The sequence below is a fragment of the Anomaloglossus baeobatrachus genome, chromosome 4, assembly GCF_048569485.1.
Source record: "Anomaloglossus baeobatrachus isolate aAnoBae1 chromosome 4, aAnoBae1.hap1, whole genome shotgun sequence".
In the NCBI taxonomy this organism is placed as follows: domain Eukaryota; kingdom Metazoa; phylum Chordata; class Amphibia; order Anura; family Aromobatidae; genus Anomaloglossus; species Anomaloglossus baeobatrachus.
The window spans coordinates 501354095-501378994 of NC_134356.1; the positions used below are offsets into that span (position 1 = coordinate 501354095).

Below are 24900 nucleotides of genomic sequence, written 5' to 3' on the forward strand. Positions count from 1 at the left end.
AGTGCTATTAGATAAAAAATTGGATAGAACTCATCTGATATATACAGTGATGTGAGAGAGCTCTAAGGGTAAGGACATTTCTGTAGCTCTAGTCCATGGGCAGATAATACTTACCTAGACTATGGACCAGGGTCGCGAGAAGCAATCCACTTATCTGTAACGGCAAGCCACCCACTAAGCAGGACCCCGAGGTACCCCGAAACCCTTTAACCCCTATACAGGGATCTGGAATTACTGCAGGGTCCAGGGGTTGACTGCCTATGGTAGGCTGCAGTCCAGAGATGGGGATGGTTAACAGGCCAAGGTCAAACCGAGATGTCAGGCAAGGTACAAAACAGTAGGCAGGAGGGACGTCAATAAACAAAGCCAAGTTCATATGAGACATAAAGCAAAGTGTACAGTACCAGGAAGGATGTGGCTCAAAGCAACACAAGACTATCTCTGGCAAGGAACCATGGACATGAAGGTTATAAAAAGGGTGTGGTGCCTTCCCAAAGGTTAAAGTAGGAGCTGATACTAGCTGGAAGGCACACACCCCTACAGTCAGTCAGCAGTACTGCAAGTTCCAGCCAGACCAAGCTTGGTGAATGTGCGGAGACTCCACCCACCAGAGCCACTGGAACTGACTTCTCCCACATCACCAGCACAGCCTGCAGTGTGAGCAGAGCAGCGCCTGGTGACCAGGGCAGACATCACCGGAGCAGGTCCTGGTGGAGACGTGACAGTAGAGCGGCGCCTTGTGACCGGCGCAAACATCACTGGAGCAGGTCCTAGTGGAGACGTGACAGTAGAGCGGCGCCTGGTGACCGGGGCAGACGTCACCGGAGCAGACCCTGGAGACGTGACATCATCTCACTGAATTTAGCTACCAAGTCTTTTACAAGCTTAAATAACCACAAATTACTTCTGGATAGCTGATATGAGATGGTTGATATCTAGCCATACTAATTAGGTTAGTGTCTAAAAATACCACTAACAAGTCACGTATATATGAATCACCCTAAAATCCACACGATCCTTTGTTCTTCTGGGAGATAAACACAGCTAGGCATGTGATAGATATTGGCTTTCTGACTGCATTTTCCTATCTAGTATGTTAGACTTAGACACTCATATCTTTTTTTTTTTTTTTTTTTTTTAATACCTGCTACATGTTTCAAACTCTAAGGCCATACCACTAATGTGTCGGTGATGTCAAATATGCTAGAAGTAATACTTAGTGTACATTCAGCAACTCTACTAGAGATTCAAAAAAATTAAAGAAGTCAAAATAGCAATTAAGAAGACATACCAATGCAATTTTTTCCAGTATTGTCCACATCATACCCGGAGTTGCAGATGCATTTGTATGTTCCACGAAGGTTTTCACATATTCCATTTTGACAAATATCAGGATTTAACGCGCATTCATTGATATCTAAAAGAAAGTGTTACATTTTGAGTTTAATAATATCTAGTGATGGGCGAGCACTAAACTGCTCAAGTGCTTGTTACTCGATTCGAGCTGGTCAGACGCTCGGAGAAGCTCGATGCAAGTAATGAACATTATGGAAAGTCAATGATTGGCCCACATTTAGCCAGCCATAAACAGAGCATTTCCGGCAGAAGGTAAAGCCGTTTTGTTTTCTATTGGTCACACTACGTCGGAGAACGTTGTTTTATTCACTGGGAGAACCATTCATAGACTGTGATTGGCTGCCCCTAGGGTGCCTGCACACATCATGAAGTGAAGAAAATCTGTGCATTGCAGTCATTGTTTCACTGACTAAATATCCGAGCACTTGCGATACTCAGCTAAGCTCCATGAGTACCCAAGCATGCTTGTGCTTGATCGAGTATCGAGCAGTGCCGAGCATGCTCGTTCCTCACTAATATTAACAATGATTGTAATGGTATATCTAGGTTTCTTCCTAAGGTTTGCTTTTAGATGAGGATTTATGACATTAATATTAGATAAGGGTACATTGGGTCCATCAGATTTACTCTGCCAGCCCATTGACAAAGTGGTCTGAACATCAGGAAATACTAATATTTTGTGAAATAATCCAAAAAGGCAATAGCCCTTTTTAGACTCTGGAGTGGTCGAGCCTGATTACTGGGTCTGAGAAGAATGGAGAATACTCCTGGCCTTCTGTGTAACAACACAACAACTAAACCTAAGGAATTTACTATACAGCCAAGATGACTACTGCCCTTTGGTGGATCACTCTGTGATCCCGAAGAATATCATTCTACATACATAAGTTGGCAGAACTTATCCCAAGACAATATCATTTTCTTTGCTGAGCCATATGCATGTCAGTTTTACCAGTCCCATAGTGTTATAAAGATCAGCGCAACACACTAGCAATTTATGGCACCATAAATTTCACACCTATGACACTCTTTGATTGACACAGAGCTGAACCCTCACTTGTCTGGTATCCCTCACATGTTTGCTTGGTGCACTGAATAACTTCTTTTAGACTCGTTACTTTTAGTTGTTTCTTTTATTATTATTTTTAAGCTATGCTTCATGTCTTATCATGATAAGCAGACATATTACCAGGATATTACTTCTGGCAACCTTCCTGGTCCTAAGAATTCTATTTATATACAATATGTAATTACATTGTTTTGCACCAAATGGATTCTATAATTGATCCTTTTTAATTACTTTCTTATGTTTTATGGAAAAAAAAACTACACAAAGAATGTTACATAAACAAACCAGTGGCTGGAAAAATAAGGAAGCAAAAAAATCTGAAATGGTTTTAATTAGCTGCTTTTAAAATAGCAGCTTTTAACGTTTATAAGACATAAATTAGGTAATCTTCAGTCACTGTCAAAATTTTACATGGAAAAAAGTCAACACCATGCTGCACAATATGTATTCAGTCAAATATACAGTATGTCCCCTGAGCAAGCAAGTTTTCGGCTCACACTGGCATTTTTTGGCTTTTTGTTAGTGTTTCCGATATTTTCTATGGAAACAATGGCATAATCTGCAATGCATTTCTTGGAGTCACCAACCAAACCTGTCAAACTGTACTATAAGTCTACGGAATCCATCAGGATTCATTAGGAACCATTTACTAGTGCAAATTGGGTTATTAAAATGGGGTTTGGCAGAACTGCAGGGGTTCCAGATGTTAAAGACCCAATAATGCCATGCAACCACATTAAGGCCATGTGCCAGTGGCGCTATTTCAGAATAGAAGTCATACATACCAGTTCCTTGAGATGTCATTCCTGGTCCACTGCTGCATAAAGCTTGAAACTCCTCTGAAAACACAAAAAATACAATTGTAATCTGGTATAAAGGAATCCACAATGTAACAGTACATCTCTGAAAAACGATAGTTTTAATGTGAAAAAGGCCTCATTCATACGTCCGTATTTAAACATGTACGTGAAAAATGGTACTGGTGTCATCAGTGTTTTAGATCAGCGTATGGACCGTATGTTTGTTTTTACCATCAGTGAGTTTTTTATGGATGGATAAAGCAATAAATCAATTATAAAGCTTCTCCTATACTTTGCAATGTTAAGCCCGATCATCACATCTATGTGCTGTACGTGCTTTTCACACACCCATAGACCTGTATTGGCCCTTGTCATCCGTGCAGCCGGAAAAAAAAAGGACATGTCTACTTGTGTTTTGTATGGACACATGTTCCTTGCAAAAGCAGGGACATGTAATAGCACCATAGATTGTAATCAATGATGGGTGAGCATGCTTGCCACAGCTAGTTACTCGATCAGTCCTCGAGCATCTGAGAAATTAAATTGCTCGAGTTTCCCATTCTCTTCCATTATACTTGGTACTTGAGTTGCAACATGATGCTCGATTGAGTAACAAGCTCACCACATCACCATCACTAATTGTAATGTGTACGTGTATCTGTGAAAAACAGTTACAACACGAACATGCCACATGGACATCTGATGAGGCCTAACATAAACCAGTGGGATTGTCAAGACGGATCTGCTTGTATGGGTCTGGTCATGAAATTACAAGGTTCCATTGTGTGCTATATGAAGAGTTATGTAAAACTGGGTAAAGTTCAGGGTGATAATTTGATAATTAATAGAGACCTTGATTAGATTAAGAAAAAAAAGACCTTCTCTATTTGGCACCATTATAATATAACATGCGTATTTTCCATGGTGGGGTTTAGGAAAATTGGGTATAATAGGGGAGTAATAACGTTCCTCTCACAAAGGAGTGAGAGGTGCAGTAATCAGGCAGTATACTAGGTGGCACTGGGGATACCCAGAAACTGAGGGAAGTCAGGCAGGCCAAGGTCAGAACCAAGAGGGCACGAAGAGACACAGGGAGCAGACAGGAGAGAGGTCGTCAGACAAGTCGGAGGTCGGGTAAGAGGAGAGTAAGGCTATGTGTCCACGGTAGAATGTACCTGCGGATTTTTCTGCCTGAAAATCCGCGACTTTCGCGGCAAATCCGCACCCGCGGATTTGCCGCGGATTTTGATGCAGATTTTTTTTTTTTTTTTTCCCCATTCAAAACGAAAAATCCGCACCAAATCTGCACCAAACAATTGACATGCTGCAGATTTTTCCGGATCAAAATCCGCGGCAAATCCGCAGCGGAAAAATCCGCAGCATGGACACAGCATTTCCAAAATGCAATTGAAATGGCTTGGAAGTGCCGCTGCTGCAGATTTTTGGGAAATCCGCGGCAAATCCGCGGCAAATCCGCGGCAAAATCCGCGGTAAATCCGCAGCGTGGGCACATAGCCTTAGTATAAACACAGGGGGCAGACAGAAGAGTAGTCAGGGGATAAAGCTGGGGTCAGGAGCCAGACGGGAAGAGGGAAGTCAGAGAAGTAGACAGGGGAAAGTCAGGGGTCAGTCTGGGGATGAGTACCAAAATCAGTCACTATAACCAGGAGACAGTGGCTTAACGCAACTTAGCCAGAAAATACAACTGGCGCCGCTCCGGGCATGTAATCCTCCAGATAAAGGAGAACAACTGCCCGGAAGCGGCGCATGTGAATAAGCCCTTCCCACAGCCGGCGAACAACCCGATGCAGGGAACGGCCCGTCACAGGGCAGAGAATAACATGTCTCTGCACGCATGAGAACCTAACAGAAGGTCTCAGCGCAGGAGCCACACCACAAGACAGGGACGTGACATTTGTAATGATGTTTCTGCATGAAAGATGTATATTGTCATATTTTATAACATATCACGGAGCACAATTAATCTTCGTACAACAGAATCCCGGCAAAGCCCTATGTGTCAATGGGATTTGTCATTTCTTGCTGGAATCCACCATACGATGGATACAGTATAGGGCCGTGATCACAGCCTAAGTAGCTTTACTATAGTGATAATATTAGAGTTGACATCAAGAAATACCATAATATTTATAACTAAACCAAATACAAATTTCTGACGTTTCTTAAAGCAGATACTTTACCCAAAGCACCCACGGTAGTTAAACAATGTAGCCTTCTGTATACAGACCTTTGGCTGAAAAAAAACTCTTCTTACCTGAGGTTTTTATAGGGCAAGGTCTACAGGGTTCTCCAAAAGCAAATTCTGTGCTGGCGCAGCAGCACTCGGATTTTGTCACAGCGCCCAGTAGAGGTTGGACGCACTGACCCCTCTTGTAGCCTCCATAACAAGTGCTCCTCATGTGTGTGTCTGTAACACAAAGTATACAACGAAAGGTGTCACCACCATTGATGGACTAATATTTCATTACAAAACCTCCCTCAGATGTACAATGTACATTTTTCCTATTTTTCTGATATAGGGAATTAAGTTCCATAATCTTTGCTTGTTTGCTTCTGATTTAAAACGGTAACCAAAGTGAAATATTTATGCCACGTGCACACATTCAGTATTTTGACAGTATTTTACCTCAGTATTTGGTCAGTATTTTACCTCAGTAGTTGGTCAGTATTTTACCTCAGTATTTGGTCAGTATTTTACCTCAGTAGTTGGTCAGTATTTTACCTCAGTAGTTGGTCAGTATTTTACCTCAGTATTTGGTCAGTATTTTACCTCAGTAGTTGGTCAGTATTTTACCTCAGTATGCGGTCAGTATTTTACCTCAGTATTTGGTCAGTATTTTACCTCAGTATTCGGTCAGTATTTTACCTCAGCATTTAGTCAGTATTTTACCTCAGTATTTGGTCAGTATTTTACCTCAGTATTTGGTCAGTATTTTACCTCAGTGTTTGGTCAGTATTTTACCTCAGTGTTTGGTCAGTATTTTACCTCAGTATGCGGTCAGTATTTTACCTCAGTGTTTGGTCAGTATTTTACCTCAGTATTCGGTCAGTATTTTACCTCAGCATTCAGTCAGTATTTTACCTCAGTATTTGGTCAGTATTTTACCTCAGTATTTGGTCAGTATTTTAACTGAGTATTTGGTCAGTATTTTACCTCAATATGCGGTCAGTATTTTACCTCAGTATTTGGTCAGTATTTTACTTCAGTATTCGGTCAGTATTTTACCTCAGCATTCAGTCAGTATTTTACCTCAGCATTTGGTCAGTATTTTACCTCAGTATTTGGTCAATATTTTACCTCAGTATTTGGTCAGGATTTTTCCTCAGTATTTGGTCAATATTATACCTTAGTATCTGGTCAGGATTTTACCTCAGTATTTGGTCAATACTTTACCTCAGTATTTGGTCAGGATATTACCTCAGTATTTGGTCAGTATTCTACCTCAGTATTTGTAGCCAAGTCGGTGAATAATACAGAAGTGGTGCTGTGTTTCTATTCTGCTTTTCCTCTGATTGTTCCATTTCTGGTTTTATCTTACAAATATTGAGGTAAAAACTCACCAAATACTGAACGTGGCCTAAAGTTCACCATAAATTTGCTTTCAAATCTTGAAACCATTTCTATTTTTTTTTTTATAAACCAGAGTATCTTGTATAGCACTGTTTTCTTTACTGAGACTGTCCTGTGCCCCTCTGCTACTGTGTTACTATCCTTGACCTTATATTGTCTGGTCTACGCTCCATGTTGTGGACTGCACTGAGGTCACCATATATAAATACTAAAAAGTCCATTACCTACATGTCTAAAATGCAAAGTTCTTTTTTTCATTCTATTCTTTGAATTTATTATATTATATGCAGGATAGAAACAATGACGACAAGCTATTTCCCCCGGTCTAGCACATCACATACAGACTGGAAATAGAAACAGTTACTAGATAACTAGAGTAGGGAAAAATGTATGTTTGGCTGTGGAATAATTGTAGGATCGGGGGGTTTAGTATCTTAAAAACTTCTGGTCTTCTGATTGTATTGCACAGCAGTGCGGAAATATCATTTTCGAGTGCAATTTTGTGTAGTGAATTTATGGATCTCATCAACTAATTGTTTCATTCATACACATGAAGCCCAATACCAGCTGAGAGTTGATTACAATTCACAGCATATCGAACTTCTTGATGACAATGTCCACGATCATCCCACTTCACGGCCCCCCGAAGAAGTCATCGAAACGTGCGCGTCGGTGCACGTTTTTCTCGGTCCCGGCTACCTATGGGTGAGTGCGCTGATGGGAATGGTTCCAGCTTAACTGTATTTTTGTCTTGGCTGGCCCTCCCTTCTAGGGTTTTGGCCCCTCGGAGTGATGAGCAATGAAAGGTTACTATATCTGTTACCCTATATATGTGCTGCAATGCCTTTTTGACTTGAATACGAGTTTTACATATACATGAATGGGTAACTCTGTCTTTTACACATATAACTCTGAGGTACCTTTCGTTTTTGATGATATGAGGTTATTTGCACTCCCCATATGGTCTGGTGATCTTTTTCATCTGTGATTCTGCTGTAGCCTGATCAGTGTTTATGATTCTTTTATGTGCATGTAATATTACTTCTTTTGCTATATACTTAAATGTAATAAATTTTGATACTTTTGCAAAAGTTGGCATATTGTTTATTGATTCAGTGGTCCCTTTGTGACCTTTGACTGCATTACCCTTGTCTCTCGGTGTTTGTGCTCATACATATTGGGTGCAGTCTTTTTTAATATGATAAGATTGGTCATACATCTAGACCCTGTTTATTTGGATCATCCCTTTATGAGCACGGCCTATGATACCATTTTAATCTAGTTCCAGAAACATGACAATTAAAGAACGGCCTCTGCCACATCCAAGGATTGATCTTACAGTACATAGCCGGCATGTCGTTGAATGATGCCTTTCCATATGAATTTATACACAGTAATTCACCTGCAGTTGTGAACATGGTCGAGCATCTCGATAAATCTTTGCCTTGAAAAAAACAGTCCTAAGTTCTAGAAAGGGCTAAACTGTTAAAGTGACAATTATATGTCAATTAGGAATATAAAATGTATCTTACCTACACACACCCGTCCATCAAGTCCAACTGCAAGGCCAGGGAAACATTCACACCTGAAGGAACCTTCAGTGTTCACACAATGGCCATTCATGCAAATGCCTGCTGTTTCACATTCATCGATATCTGAAATGAAAAAGCCATGAATATAGAATCTTTAAACTATATTTAACCATCAATGTCTGAAATACTTTCCAAAATTGAAATTAGCCTTTGATGAATAAGGACTACACTACATTACACTACAATGTTCTGTAAGCACCCCATAACTTGAAGCTGATTTATTGTACATAAATGCTAGAAACATAAGGCAGACTTATTGGTATGTGTTTTTCATATTTTACTAATGTGCTATGTAGATGTTCAAAAGATATGTTTAATAAAAATTAAGAAAGATTGTGATCTGGCTGTATTACACTGTAGGTCACTAATTGTTTTCATTGTTGTAGCTACAGTAAATCATTACAAGTATAGCAATAAATGAAATATCCAATGTTACCATGCAAACAAAACGAGAGCACAACACAGAAGACAGCCGGCAATGTGACACACGCCGGACCTTAAAAGGACAAAATGAGTAGGAAACACCTCTACTACTTTCTTTTTTCTCTCTGGCTTGTGGCCAGAACACACACTTGAAGTCTCCAAACTTACTCCAACTATATTTTACTAAAAGATTGCAATTCCAAAAAATCACTAGACGCTTACAAAGAATATCCCAAGCAACTTCAGCGTTAGCGGCAAACTAATTATACTACGAGGCCAGGACTTCACTACAGACCCAGCTGGGTAAACTCCCACACCACTGGCTACAATACAGATTTATTGCTTCCGATGCAGCCAGATAAATGGGAGGCATAGACAAATTTTAGGCTGTTACAATGACAATCTATATTCTTACTAACTATATTTATTGATTGCAACATCTTATCTGCAGTCCTCAAAATTGAACTTGTAAAGTTTGTATGAAAACAAGTCAAATGACTGGAAGAGATCAGATGATTGTCTTACTTGTATTCCAATGCCTGCCATGCGGTACTAGTCTTCATTGGAATTATAATAATAATATTATGATACAATACATTAAATTAATGGCATTTCAAAGATTCCTAGACTTTCCTTGAATTCTGGTCTCCAGTGATGACATATAGATATAGACATTGGATCTTAGTGGTATCCTAGAGGCCAGGAAACAGAGAATGGTGGGGCACCCAGAAAGTTACCCTGTGCTGATTGGACAAAGTACTCTGCCAGTACCTTAGACGTGGTAATCCAAAGTCACAATAAATCAAGTGATATAATGAGAAAAAAGATTTTTAGGTTACTACATTTGCAAATGCCTCCCTGTTAAAGGAGTTGTCCGACATTAGCTTAACAAAACTTCTTGAGTTTATCTGTGCTGTATTGTCATATAAATCACACCTACATTGTTATTTTTTGTTTTCTAACTTTTGTTCCTCTTGAATTATCCCTTTATTCTCTGCAGCTCTTGTTTACATTCAGCTCCAGCAAACATGACCACTTCCTGTGCAAAACCTCAGTCAGAGCTGTCACCACCCACTCCAGTGTCCAGCCCCACCCTCTGCCCGCCCCCTGCACACACATTCCCTGTCAGTATATTCTGCCCCAGCACCTGACCTGGTATCACTACAGCATTGCAAATAACAGCCCCACATCGGGCTCTGCAGCGCACACATATGGCTCTGCACCGCACACGTATGCTCTGCACCGCACACATATGGCTCTGCACCGCACACATATGGCTCTGCACCGCACATGCATGGCTCTGCAACGCACACATATGGCTCTGTACCGCACACGCACACATATGGCTCTGCACCGCACACACACACATATGGCTCTGCACCGCACACGCACACATATGGCTCTGCACCGCACACGCATGGCTCTGCAACGCACACATATGGCTCTGTACCGCACATGCACACATATGGATCTGCACCACACACGCACACATATGGCTCTGCACTGCACACGCACACATATGGCGCTGCACACGCACACACACACATATGGCTCTGCACACGCACACATATGGCTCTGCACCGCACACGCACACATATGGCTCTGCACCGCACACACACACATATGGCTCTGCACCGCACACGCATGGCTCTGCAACGCACACATATGGCTCTGTACCGCACACGCACAAATATGGATCTGCACCACACACGCACACATATGGCTCTGCACCGCACATGCACACATATGGCTCTGCACCGCACACGCACACATATGGCTCTGCACACGCACACACACACATATGGCTCTGCACACGCACACATATGGCTCTGCACCACACACGCACACATATGGCTCTGCACCGCACACATATGGCTCTGTACTGCACACGCACACATATGGCTCTGCACACACACACATATGGCTCTGCACACGCTCACATATGGCTCTGCACCGCACACATATGGCTCTGTACTGCACACGCACACATATGGCTCTGCACACGCACACATATGGCTCTGCACACGCACACATATGGCTCTGCACACGCACACATATGGCTCTGCACACGCACACATATGGCTCTGCACACCCCCCCCATAGGGAACACATGTAGGGAGTACATACTCACCTGTCCTCGGTTCCCGCCGCTCCTGCACGTTCGCCAGCTGTCTGTGCTCTGGCCATATCAGCACAGTAGTGACGTCACCGCTGTGCTGAAGAGAGCACAGACAGCCGGAGGGACAGTGATGAGAAGCGCTGCGCTGCTTCTCATCAGCACTTTCAAATGTACCGGCATCTGTGATCTGTGATGCCGGTACATTTGAATGTGTGATCCTGGGCAGGGGGCCTGGTGCTGGCGCTGACACCACGGCAGCCGCCGCCAGGCCCCTCCACCAGGTCACAGACCCCACAGCAGTACAGGGGGAGGTTACTGGAGAGTAAAAGAGGTGCGGGGGAATGTGTGGGAGGGTGCAGGGAAGGGGGCGGTGACTCCTCGCACTGTACAGCCCAGCAAGGCGGCAACATGCTGTTCCACATTTGCATGTCAACATGGCCCTGCCCATGTTGACATTAAATGACCGGAAGCAGCAAAATCACGACAGGAGCGGTCACATGACCGCTCTGAGCCGGGGGAGAGGGGCTGACAGCAGGGCAGGTAAGTGGTCTCTATCTACTTACCTGCCCCAATGTAGCCCAATAGGGAAATAAAAAAAAAAGTCAAAGAAGCCGGATAACCCCTTTATGTGCAAACCAGCCCAAAGGGGACCAAAAGAATCATATAAAAAAAGCATAAAATCCAGTAATCTGATCAGAGCAAGTGTAACTTGTTGATTGCTTGCATGTTTCGAACTGATGTAATCATAGCTAAAGCATCAGATCAAAATCCATGTGCAGTTACTAATTGGAATTGATTTTACTCCAAAGAATTTAATACTTATTTAACTATTGAAATTATGCACAAAAAGCTCAATGAAATCTGATAAGGCTAAGTGGTCATATTGTCTTTTACACATCCATCAAGTGTTCAAAGCAGAAGGTACTTCAGGAACCTCTGACATGCCTAGGTTTTAGAATCCATACTAAACACTCCAAAAGACCATATTTAAATCAATATATCAATCTTTATTCACATGATAAAAAAACATATAAACACTAGACAAATTAGACATATTAAAAAATATGCAAAACAGGGTGTAAGATAGAGGGTCCACCGTAGTTCATTAATTTATAGTATTACAGAATATTTAATTCATGATGAAATTCTCATATATTTGAATGTCACAAAGCATTAGGTTCATAATAGTGCTTCATTTAATCTATATATATCAAAATGTAATCTGTATACCTTCCCTTGTTCCTCAATATTCAAAGGGTTAAATATTTATTACATCACTGCGATATTCAATGCATCAAAACAAGAGGATATACTTTATTTTCCTTTTTAGTACCACAGAATATTTAATTTATGATAGAATTCACATTTATTTATAGCAACCCAGAGCACTGTATTAAAAGTGCTCCCCTAATTCCTGTATACCATATGAAAATCTGTATACTTCCTCTTGATTCCAAACATTTAAAGAGAAAAATCTCTATTTCATTAGTGTTTCAGTGTATTAAAACCCAAAGGGTATGAATATCCAGATCTATAATATATGAAAAGTGAACATCTTCTCCATTCCCATGAGAGGAATTACCAGAGACCTCCCAGGCAAGGGATAGAACAGAAAAACATTTTGATTGATTTTAAAGATACTTTACCTAAGCAGACCCTCCCCACACCACTCCCACTAGGAGTGGTGTGGGGAGGGTCTGCCTAGGTAAAGTATCTTTAAAATAGAGAGGAATTACCAGAGACCTCCCAGGCAAGGGATAGAACAGAAAAACATTTTGATTGATTTTAAAGATACTTTACCTAAGCAGACCCTCCCCACACCACTCCCACTAGGAGTGGTGTGGGGAGGGTCTGCCTAGGTAAAGTATCTTTAAAATCAATCAAAATGTTTTTCTGTTCTATCCCTTGCCTGGGAGGTCTCTGGTAATTCCTCTCATGGGAATGGAGATGTTCACTTTTCATATATTATAGATCTGGATATTCATACCCTTTGGGTTTTAATACACTGAAACACTAATGAAATAGAGATTTTTCTCTTTAAATGTTTGGAATCAAGAGGAAGTATACAGATTTTTATATGGTATACAGGAATTAGGGGAGCACTTTTAATACAGTGCTCTGGGTTGCTATAAATAAATGTGAATTCTATCATAAATTAAATATTCTGTGGTACTAAAAAGGAAAATAAAGTATATCCTCTTGTTTTGATGCATTGAATATCGCAGTGATGTAATAAATATTTAACCCTTTGAATATTGAGGAACAAGGGAAGGTATACAGATTACATTTTGATATATATAGATTAAATGAAGCACTATTATGAACCTAATGCTTTGTGACATTCAAATATATGAGAATTTCATCATGAATTAAATATTCTGTAATACTATAAATTAATGAACTACGGTGGACCCTCTATCTTACACCCTGTTTTGCATATTTTTTAATATGTCTAATTTGTCTAGTGTTTATATGTTTTTTTATCATGTGAATAAAGATTGATATATTGATTTAAATATGGTCTTTTGGAGTGTTTAGTATGGATTCTAATTGGAAACACTCTGGGACCACATTAGTAGTTTTCTAATAGATGATAACTTCCTTGTGAGTAAATAATGTCTAGGTTTTAGTTGCTCTTTTCCGCGTGCAGTGAGGGTTGAGGGTTTTCACATGGTTTTCATGGAATCTTTTTTACTGGTATTTTGCACTTTTTTAAGTAAAAATAATGGCAAAAAGTCTATTGAGCTTTCCCTTTAGCTTACATTATAAAGTACAGAGCCACTTCTGAAAGGAATATGCCAGAATGATCAGGTCATGTCTTTCTAACAGTTTAGTGGCAAACGGTTGAAAGACGTTCAAAACCCCAGCAAGTCATTTTTCCACAGAGATTAATATGGTCTTTCTTTTGAGCCTTCAGAATCTGGCTGAAAAAGACATCATATACACATAGCCAAGGACTGAAAATACACATGCAATTTTTGATGCCGTTTTTAAAGAGGATCTTTCATAACTTTTGACCTTATAAACTCCACAGAATAGCTGAAAAGTAGATAATGTGTGACATTTCTAATTATTTTGTAGGACATTTCATTCCCTTCAGCTCTTGTGTGGACTTTCAACACACTATAACACTGTCCAATCATAAAAAAAATTGTGTCATAAGGAGGAAAACGTAGATGCCCACAGTGCTGAGCAAATAAATACCAATTGAGCAGGTCAGATCTGTGCCCACATGATTACGAGGTACTTTATCTGTCTCTGACAATACCTGTCCTGACCTGCTACATGAATGTTTCCTTTTGTCTATTTTTTCCTCTCTATGATGCCGCCTTCTTTTGATTGGACAGCATCATAGTGGGTGGAAAGTACACACCCATAGACCTGACACTAAAATGATAATCTGAATGTGTAGTCTGACATTTCACTGTGCTGACATTTCGTCTTGTCTTGAGGAAGGTTGGGTTGAGCTGATTTTTTCAGACTTTCTGACAAGTTCAGGAGGCGGGAGGGGGAGGTGTTTAAAAAGTGTAGAAAAAAAATCATATTTCTCGGATAATATTTGTTACAATGTTTCTTGTATTCACATGTATTAACAGTCTGTGCAGTTTGTTGAAAGTACAGTTCACTTTTAAGTCTAACATGTAAAAAATATAGAACTTGTCATTTCATTTCTTTCTGCAATTATTACAGAACAGAAAACTAAATGACAACACAAACATGCACTCAGACTTATAAATTCCCTAAATGTCTAATCAAAGAATTTTTACCATCACGAGTATTGGTATTGCTAGTAATGACGTCTATGACTTATGTAATGCACACATTGTTACATCCAATTCAATCTGGATTGAAAACACTGGCAAAACAAATACTTCATAAGGAGCAAAACAGATTAACCACAATGACTTTGGCTGCACATATGCACTGCACTTGTGTTTGTGTTTTGATGGGGTAATGTTGTAAAGGACAAAAAGTTGTGGTTTTTTTCTGTCTTTAAAACCAGATTCCCAGAGGACTAAAAACCACAATGTCACATACAAAATGGCTAGTGTGTTGAGACTGCCCATTGTACATGACAGCCTAAATTCAACTATTACCAGATCCAATGCAAGCTGTAGTGTCTGGGTGGAAAAAAGATTTATGCGCTACCTCAGCCATGAAGAATCTCAAGGGCTTCCTTGAAGCATCTGTTGTGGTAGACTGGTGCTTAGTTAATGCAAGATGCTGAAGGCAGACAGCGGAGAATGTCACATATATCGGCAGCATAGGAAGTAATACCAATACTTACCATGGCTGAATTCACAAAAGGAAATTTAAAGAGGACCTGTCATCAGGTCAAGAGTGACAGTTTTTCTGTTCTTATTTTAGTCCCGTTGCTCTCCTAAGCATTCATTGTTTGTATGTGTGGGTATTTTTTGGACGGGGGGGCTAACCGCCATACAGTCCTAGAGTTATGGGCCTTTTTATGTAGTGCTAGTTTTATAGTTTTCATTAAGGGGGTGATGTTCAGATGATTCTCTGAAGGCTTGTCGCTAGGCTTCTTTGTATTATCACCCTGTTGGCACTGTCCCTTTCATAATGGGAATGTCCATTACTAGGACAGCCACTTCTTATTCCACATGTTTCCTCCAAGTAAAATAACAAAGCCTATATTTACCTCCGCAGCCGTCATGGTTCTAGCGGTGTCGACATCACACGAGCCCAATCAGCTCCAAATTCACAGGAGCAATCAACAGGAAGTGAGAGGCAACCTCAGTGCTCACATCCTGTTGATTAACTCACTTGTATGAATGCAGGGAAAGAGAAGCCAGTGCTGATTGGATGCAGGACTCGAGTGACATCACAGCATCATGTGAGCCCCAGCAACACAATTACCAACACCCCTGGAATTGTAGAGGTCAGTATAGGCTTTTTTATTCTACCTGGGGGAAATATGTGGATTCAGAAGAGGTTGTCCTAGTAGTGGACATCCCCTTTAACAAGCATAAATATTAGGGCTCTTCCAGATGTTCGTGACCATCGATCTGATCTCAGATCACAATGCATGGACAGATCGCGTGTCTTGTGACGCAAGTGTGACAGCATCATATATTTTTGTGCGGTTGTCACGCTCAGTTCGGGAGACATGCAGTCAGTCTGCACATTGCAGTCCGATCTCAGACCGATTTATATGGTAATCTGAATGCATGCTTAGCATTATTTTAATGTTTACAAAAATAGAAATGTTGATAGTTTATTTTCATTAGTTAACAAAATGCAAATAAATCTAAATCAAATCAATATTTTGTGTGACTTCTCCTTGCCTTCATATCAGCATTTGTTGGATCCAAATGATGATATTGGCCCCACAGAGCTCTGATGCCATTATTGAATCTTTGCACAGTATTGTAAGTGATGCTGTTTCTTGTGCTCTTTTAGTATAGACATTCAAAAATTTCCCAAGGCATTTTCCAACAACTTTGCTCTTCCATATAATAATAATAATAATAATAATAATATGCTGGATTTGTACAGTGAGGGAGATTTACTATTGCATTTACACCAGATTCAAATTGCAAATTGAACCAGGGTTAGGTTTATACAATTTATCTAACTTTCAATATAGAAATGTGCAAAATATTGAGTAAGTGTTACATTTCTATGTCTTGGACATATTTATTAAGCAAAAAAAAAATCTGAATCTGTCCTAAAAATATTGGCACAAAGTAATTTGATTGTGGTTTAAAGGGGTTGTCAAGGTTTGGCACTGAAGTCTACAGTCATTCTATGTGACTGAGAACTTGTGAACAGTGCGCACTGTCAGGATTCTCTTGTGCTAGGGCCAGGAGTGGGTAGTCACGTGAGCATAAGGATATGCATATTCATGGGCACATTCTGACTAGACGTGCGCAGCCTTTCACAATTCACTTGAGGCCAGGTACATCTAGTCAGAATGTGGCCAGGAGTAGCATATCGCATACTTGTGGTCATGTGACCACCAGCTCTGAAAGATAGCACTGCAGAATCCTGACTGCATACACTGTACACAATGTGAGGATTTACAAGTTTGCAGTTACATAGAAAGCCAGACCAAAACAACCCCTTCAAACTTAAAATAGACAGTCTAAGAATCTATAAAAAGTATTAACAACATAAGATACTTTGATAAATATGGGAAATGTAAGGACTGTCTGATATGGGTTTTCTTTTTTTTTTAAGTTAGATGGTTTTAGTAAATATTTCTTTGTGTTTTTGTGGCTATTTTAAAGGACAAATATTTAAAGTATATATTTAAATATAAAAAAAATATTACAAGCAATAGCCCCATTTCATCAAAGCAATTTCAACAGAATTCTGGCATAATTTGCATTGAAACACTGCAAAATTTTAGAGCAACTTGGACTTTTGAAATATTCAAGCTGTTTCCCCCCAGGTTTGTCAAAATGAGAGGAGCTGGAGTGAAATTGGGAGCTGCAAAGGAGTGACACTTTAGTTTATCAAATTCATGACAAGCTGTGGCATTCACCCTGATAGGAATCTTACTCCAGTCCACGCCATGCCTGCGCCACTTCAAGAATCACCAGCTAATGATCCCATCATGCTAAATCCCCAGTTCTGACGAATCGGGCTAATGTGTTTTGGTTTGTTACAGTTTACCTGCTTTTTTGTTGGTCTCAATTCTGTATTTTGGAAACTAGGAATAGGTACCAAGAAAAAGCTGTTATTGAACTGTCATTTATTTTGTAAAAGTTCTTGATTGCAATCATTCCCCTATTAGAAATGTATGACATGTCAGATGGATACACTGCTTCAATACAATTTTCTGCAATGTCACTATATCTTCACAAATTAGGTCCTTAATACATACCTGTGCAAAAACGTCCATTAGGTGCAAGCTGAAAGCCAGGTTTGCAGATGCATTTAAAACTTCCATCCTCGTTAATGCACATTCCATTTAAGCACATATTCTTTACACTACATTCATCCATATCTGAAAAATAAATATATATATTTGTCATTAGAAACCTTTCAAAATGCAAAATAATTCAGTTCTCTACAATATAATCTTTACAGTCCTGCAGTGACATCTGCATAAAAGTGTTGCGGATACCTTAAGGCCCTGTTACATGCAACAACATTGCTAACGAGATGTCGCTGGGGTCACGGAATTCGTAACGCACATCCGGCCTTGTTAGCGATGTCGTTGCGTGTGACACTTACGAGCAACCGCTAACGATCCCAAATACTTACAAAATCGTTGATTGTTGACACGTCGTTCATTTTCCAAATATCGTTGCTCGCTCTGGAAGCAGGTTGTTCGTCGTTCCTGAGGCAGCACACATCGCTACGTGTGACACCCCGGGAACGACGAACAACAGCAATCCTGCGTCCTCCGGCAACGACGTGGGAGTGACGTTCATGCGGCTGCTCTCTGCCCCTCCGCTTCTATTGGTGGCCTGCTGTGTGACCTCGCTGTGACGCCACACAAACCGCCCCCTTAAAAAAGAGGTTGTTCACCGGCCACAGCGACGTCATTAGGAAGGTATGTTCGTGTGACTGCGATATTGTTCGCCATGGGCAGCGATTTGCCCGTGACGCACAAACGACGGGGGTGGGTGCTATCGCTAGCGACATCGCTAGCGATGTCGCTGCGTGTAAAGCGGCCTTTAGACTCGTATATATTTGAGAAACCGTGCAAAAGGATCTGGCAGGTCACATTTACAGAAGTGTCCATTAACACGGCTTTCTGGGTTTATGTTACTGACGACCTGATCCATAAGCTGGGTTCACATGACTGTATTCCTAGGTCCAAGGACAATTTGGCATGTACACTGCCTCAATGAATAAAATTGGAATGAGTGTGATCTGATTTGCTGACGGACAGCACTTGGACTGAAAATAAAGTTGTCTGCATGAACCCTTAGGATAGGTCCCCTATGCTCTCAAACTCAGCAGCATTCATGCCCTCTTTATAAGGTTATCATGCTGCCAGCTCCTGGAAATCTCGCGTATGCATGCAGCTCATTTCAGCTGCATCAGTGTGCCTTTGAATCCAGGTGTACACTTCACAGCTTCATTAGGTGCACTGCGCATGATCGGATATTTAGAAGATGTGTATGTGAGCCATCTTCTGAACTTCCAGTCATACGCAGTGCACCTAATGAAGCTTGGAGGCATCAACCCTGCATCTGAGGCCCACTGACAGGGTCGAAATAAAATGCACATGCACAAGATTTCCAGGAGCGGAGCTGATGGTGATGCCGGCTCGTGGAAATCATGTTATCGAGCCCACAGGGGCGTGGTAATATAGAAAGAGGGCCGACTAGTCTGGGAAACACTGCCCCTTCAAAAAGTCAAGGCCCTAATTAGCACAACGAAAGCAAGGTTTATAAGTCATTTGTTTAAACATTCATATTAGTGAATAGCGTTATACAGGGATGACTAGGGAGGTAAATTAGGCATACAGGTATCAATGCTGCTGGGTTGGAGGGCATAGGGGACCTGACAGGTTCCCTTTAATATCAAACTGGTGATGGTCCAAAACACGGAACCCCCACCATTCAGCTGTTATCAGCTCCAGCATTGGCTGTATTTAAATAATAGACAGAGTTGAACACTACCTGTCCGTTCATTGTGTAGTGGCTGTTCTTATTCACTTCAAGCGAGTAAATAGTTTGGGATGCACAGCATCATGTAGAACTATGTGACTGGAGATAAAAACTTTAGTCTCAGGGGTGTCCAAGAGCAAACTTGCTTATGAACATGAAAACTCTATTACGGACTGGGATTCCAAAAGTCCACCAGTAATATTAATCCTGGTAGCCCACTGTTCAGCAGCATGCAAATATTACATTACCCTCAGTCACACATGTACCTTTGATTTTACATTCTAAACTGTGTAGTTTGTTAAATGAATGATGAGACACTGTGTGTATTGTGCCAACTACTGCTTTACATATAGGTGTGGGCCCACCCGGAAAATCGCCTGCTCTCCCGTGGGCCAGTCCAAGCCTTTGTATACTGACCACTTGGTTAATATTGCTGCTCTAGATTCTTTAACACAATCAAAGACCTCAAAATAATGTTGATTTTTTTGGGGGATACACATACTTTTCTGGGAAACCAATGATTATGTTTTTATTACAGTTCAGAATGAGTAAGGTAATAGTAAGAATGTAGAAAAGATAACAGTCTTCTAGGTTATCTAGGGTGAACTTAATGCTTATGTTTTATATTGCACACTGGTTTTCCGTAATGCCTAAAAACGCCTTCAAAACTCTTCAATATGTTTCTTCTTTATGCGGTAACATTTCTAAATGTCAGTGATGCCATCATGTTATATTCCGGCGCCCAGCCTCATGCCATCGCATTCAGGCCTATCTGACAGCTTCCACTACTCCCACTATTGTACAGTGAAAGTAAGGCTTTTCCTCAAAACTTGTAAAACTGCCAATTTTCCAAACACTATTGTTTTGAATAACAATGTGATTACTTCCTCAATGTATCGCACTTTCTTTCTGGGAAACTTTGATAATAAAGTTTCCTTCGTGACCTGTATTCAGAGCTATATTTGCTTCTAGCATACTAAAAGGTCAAGGCAGTAAATTCAGAGATATTTAGACTGCGCCATATCAGTATCAATGTTATTAAAAACATAACCTAAAGTATCAGAAAATGATAGACAAAGGTAACTGACAATGCACAGCAATGCTATTTGAAACCCATGGGCAAATACACATTATAGGAGGGAATTTTCAGCTTTGACTGTTACATGGGATGATGTTATTTTCACCAAATTTATCAGGGTAGTATAATGTTAGATTAATTTGGGGCAGTTTTACATATAACATTTTTGTCTGAAGCTTAATTTTTACTGGACCGAGAATTATGACTTTTTGTTGAATTTTTAAAAAGTTACTATTCATAATTCTGTCTTACAACTTATTGGTATAATAAACGACACCACTGTCCTCACTTTTTAAGAGTGGTGAGAATGATGTAAAATAGGAAAAAGTGATTATTTTGGGGGAAAAATAGCAGGCAACATTTTGAAGCTTAAAATTTGACACAAAAGCCATGATGAATTGTCCTTGTTGTATTTAAATTAAGAGTTAAAGGGGTTGGCCACTACTTTTACATTGATGGCCTATTCTTAGGATAGGTAATCAATGTCTGCTCGGCCGTACCCCTCCGATCAGCTGTTCCTGGTCCCGGAAATGCTCATTTTCCGCGGCTGGGTACTGCGCATCCGCCTCCTATTGATCTGAATGGGAGGTGAATATGAAGTACCCGGCCACGCCAACTATCAGAAAACGGAGCAGCTCCAGAACTTAGCATTACCGGCTGCCTGCTTCTGCCGCTGGCACCGAGAACTGCTGATTGGAGGGGTGCGGGGTGTCGGATCCAAGCAAATTAGACATTGATGACCTATCCTAAGGATAGACCATCAATGTAAAAATAGGGGACAACCTCTTTACGGTTCATTTACATTGCAAAATTATCATAAATGAGTGATCCTAGGAACACTTGTTTTCCAATATTTTTGCAGTGTAAACAGGTTGCCAGTTATCAGATGAAGGGACAAACGCTTGTTCATTCATGACATGAACTTTTGTCCTTCACAAACCATTATCTTTCTTGGCAGCACAACGTCCTGTGTAAGCAAGACGTGCCTGTGAGAAAAAAGGCAGCCTAGGTGTATAGAACGATCTATTACAGATCATTCAGTGAGCTTCTCCAGGGCAGTCTGCCTGTGTAAATATTCTATCAAATGACCGCTAACAGGCAAGCAAATTGTTAGCTGTCAAAGTCGGACCATACTCGGAAGTCATCCAAGTATTTGTTCATGGACCAATAGACTAGAAAGGCTGAGTGCCATCTGATTCTTGGAGGAAAATCATGCATGTTGCGATTTTTTTCCTTGGACCACTGTCCAAGGAAAAAAGAGAATTTTGTTTACTTACCGTAAATTCTTTTTCTTATAGTTCCGTCTTGGGAGACCCAGACCTTGGGTGTTTAGCTTCTGCCTCCGGAGGACACACAAAGTACTACACCTAAAAGTGTAGCTCCTCCCTCTGAGCTTATACACCCCCTGGTGAGCCAGTCCCAGCCAGTTTAGTGCAAAAGCTGAAGGAGAATAGCCACCCACAAGTAGAACAGAGCAAGAGCCGGAACAACCGGAGACTCTGTCCACGACAACAGCCGGTGAAAACACGCGGAACAAGGAAATTGCCAACAGGCAACAGGGAGGGTGCTGGGTCTCCCAAGACGGAACTATAAGAAAAAGAATTTACGGTAAGTAAACAAAATTCTCTTTTTCTTTATCGTTTCTTTGGGAGACCCAGACCTTGGGACGTTCCAAAGCAGTCCCTGGGTGGGAAATAAACAGAAAAAACTAAGAAGTAGGCAGAACCTAACTTCACAAATGGGCGACCGCCGCCTGAAGGATGCGTCTGCCCAAGCTCGCATCTGCCGAAGCATGAGCATGCACTTGGTAGTGCTTCGAGAAGGTATGCAGGCGAGCCCAAGTGGCAGCCTGACAGACTTGTTGAGCCGTAGCCTGGTGCCTAAAAGCCCAAGAGGCACCGACAGCTCTGGTCGAGTGTGCTTTGATCCCCGGCGGGGGAGGCGCCTGCGTTCTCTGGTAGGCGTCCGAAATGGTCGACCTAATCCAACGGGCTAAGGTCGGCTTAGAAGCAGGGAGGCCTTTGCGCCGACCTGTGGTTAGCACAAAAAGAGAGGTGCACCGCCTAAGCGCAGCGGTGCGAGACACATAGATCCGGAGAGCACGCACCAGATCTAGAGTATGTAGAGCTTTTTCAAAGCGATGAACAGGGGCCGGACAGAAGGAAGGTGAGGTAATGTCCTGGTTAAGGTGGAAGGGAGAGACCACCTTAGGAAGAAAGTCTGGAGTCGGACGGAGAACCACCTTGTCTTGATGAAAGACTAAAAAAGGTGACTCCGAGGAGAGCGCAGCCAAATCAGAGACTTAACCAAGTTAAGGTCCCAGGGGTCCAAGGGCCGCCGGTAAGGCGGAATGATGTGAGACGCGACCTACATGAAGGTGCGGACCTGAGCCAGCCGAGCGAGACGCCGCTGGAACAGAACTGACAGAGCCGAAACTTGTCCCTTGAGGGAGTTGAGGGACAGTCCTAGCTGCAGACCGGACTGTAGAAAAGACAGAAGAGTCGGCAAGGAGAATGGCCAAGGAGGATGGCCGGTAGAGCGACACCAGGACAGGAAAATTTTCCAAGTCCTGTGATAGATCTTAGCGGAGGAAGACTTGCGCGCCCGAGTCATAGTGGAGATGACTTCAGGGGGGATACCAGAAGCCGTCAAAATCCAGGACTCAAGAGCCACGCTGTCAATTTGAGGGCCGCAGAATTCGGGCGGAAAAACGGACCTTGCGAGAGTAGATCTGGACGGTCCGGGAGATGCCACGGCATCTCTACGGACAGTTGGAGCAGATCCGGATACCAAGCTCGCCTGGGCCAGTCCGGTGCAATGAGGATGACTCGACGACCCTCCATTCTGATCTTGCACAGGACTCTGGGCAAGAGAGCTAGAGGGGGAAACACGTAGGACAGACGAAACTGGGACCTGTCCTGAACCAGAGCGTCTGCGGCGAAGGCCTGAGGATCGTGGGAGCGAGCCACGTAAACAGGAACTTTGTTGTTGTGACGGGATGCCATTAGGTCCACGTCCGGAGTGCCCCATCTGTGGCAGATCGACTGAAATACTGCCGGGTGCAGGGACCACTCGCCACCGTCCACGCTTTGACGGCTGAGATAATCTGCCTCCCAGTTGTCCACGCCTGGGATGTGGACTGCGGATATGGTGGACCTGGAGTCTTCCGCCCATTGAAGAATGCGTTGTACCTCCATCATTGCCAGGCGGCTGCGTGTCCCGCCTTGATGATTGATGTAGGCAACCGCTGTCGCGTTGTCTGACTGGACTCGAATGTGCCTGCCCGCCAGCAGGTGGTGAAATGCTAGGAGAGCTAGAAGCACGGCTCTGGTTTCCAGCACATTGATTGAAAGGGCTGACTCGGACGGAGTCCAAGTGCCCTGTGCTCTGTGGTGGAGACATACCGCTCCCCAGCCGGATAGACTAGCATCCGTGGTGAGAATCACCCAGGACGGGGCCAGGAAGGAGCGCCCTTGGAACAGGGAGAGGGGCCGAAGCCACCACTGAAGAGAGCCCCTGGTCCGTGGCGACAGAGCCACTAACTTGTGCAAGGAGGAAGGCCGCTTGTCCCAACAGCGGAGAATGTCCAGCTGCAGGGGGCGCAGATGGAACTGGGCAAAGGGAACAGCCTCCATGGACGCCACCATTTGAACCAGCACCTGCATCAGACGCCTGAGGGTATAACAGCGGGGCCTCAGGAGAGAGCGCACCGCCAACTGGAGTGACAGCTGTTTGTTTAAGGGCAGCTTCACAAGTGCCGGCAAAGTCTCGAACTGCATCCCTAGGTACGTGAGACTCTGGGTCGGAGTCAGAGTGGATTTGGGACGATTGACAAGCCACCCGAATTGGGCTAGAGTGGCGAGAGTGAGCGAGACACTCCGCTGACAGTCTGCGCTGGATGGAGCCTTGACTAGAAGGTCGTCCAGGTAAGGGAGCACTGCCAACCCCTGGAGGTGCAGAACCGCAATCACTGCTGCCATGACCTTGGTGAATACCCGAGGGGCCGTGGCTAACCCGAAGGGGAGAGCCACGAATTGGAAATGATCTTCTCCTATTGCAAAACGTAGCCAACGCTGGTGTGAAACTGCAATTGGCACATGTAGATAGGCATCTCTGATGTCGATGGACGCCAGGAAATCCCCTTGGGTCATTGAGGCAATGACTGATCGCAGAGACTCCATGCGAATGTGCCGCACCCGAACATGCTTGTTGAGAAGCTTGAGATCCAGCATGGGCCGGAAGGTACCGTCCTTTTTGGGAACTAGGAAGAGGTTTGAGTAAAA

At 42.4% G+C, this 24900-nt stretch overlaps 1 protein-coding gene across 2 annotated transcripts in view; it reads right to left on the bottom strand.

The window, feature by feature from the left end:
- Positions 1-24900, bottom strand: part of FBN1 (fibrillin 1) — a 385311-nt gene that overhangs the window by 113744 nt on the left and 246667 nt on the right. For both annotated transcript variants that reach the window (XM_075345804.1, XM_075345803.1), the window contains exons 15-19: positions 17799-17921; positions 8350-8472; positions 5501-5653; positions 3211-3264; positions 1292-1417 (exon numbers count right to left, since the gene is read on the bottom strand). In XM_075345804.1, coding sequence (XP_075201919.1) covers positions 1292-1417; positions 3211-3264; positions 5501-5653; positions 8350-8472; positions 17799-17921 — 579 coding nt within the window. The remainder of the gene's footprint in view (positions 1-1291; positions 1418-3210; positions 3265-5500; positions 5654-8349; positions 8473-17798; positions 17922-24900) is intronic.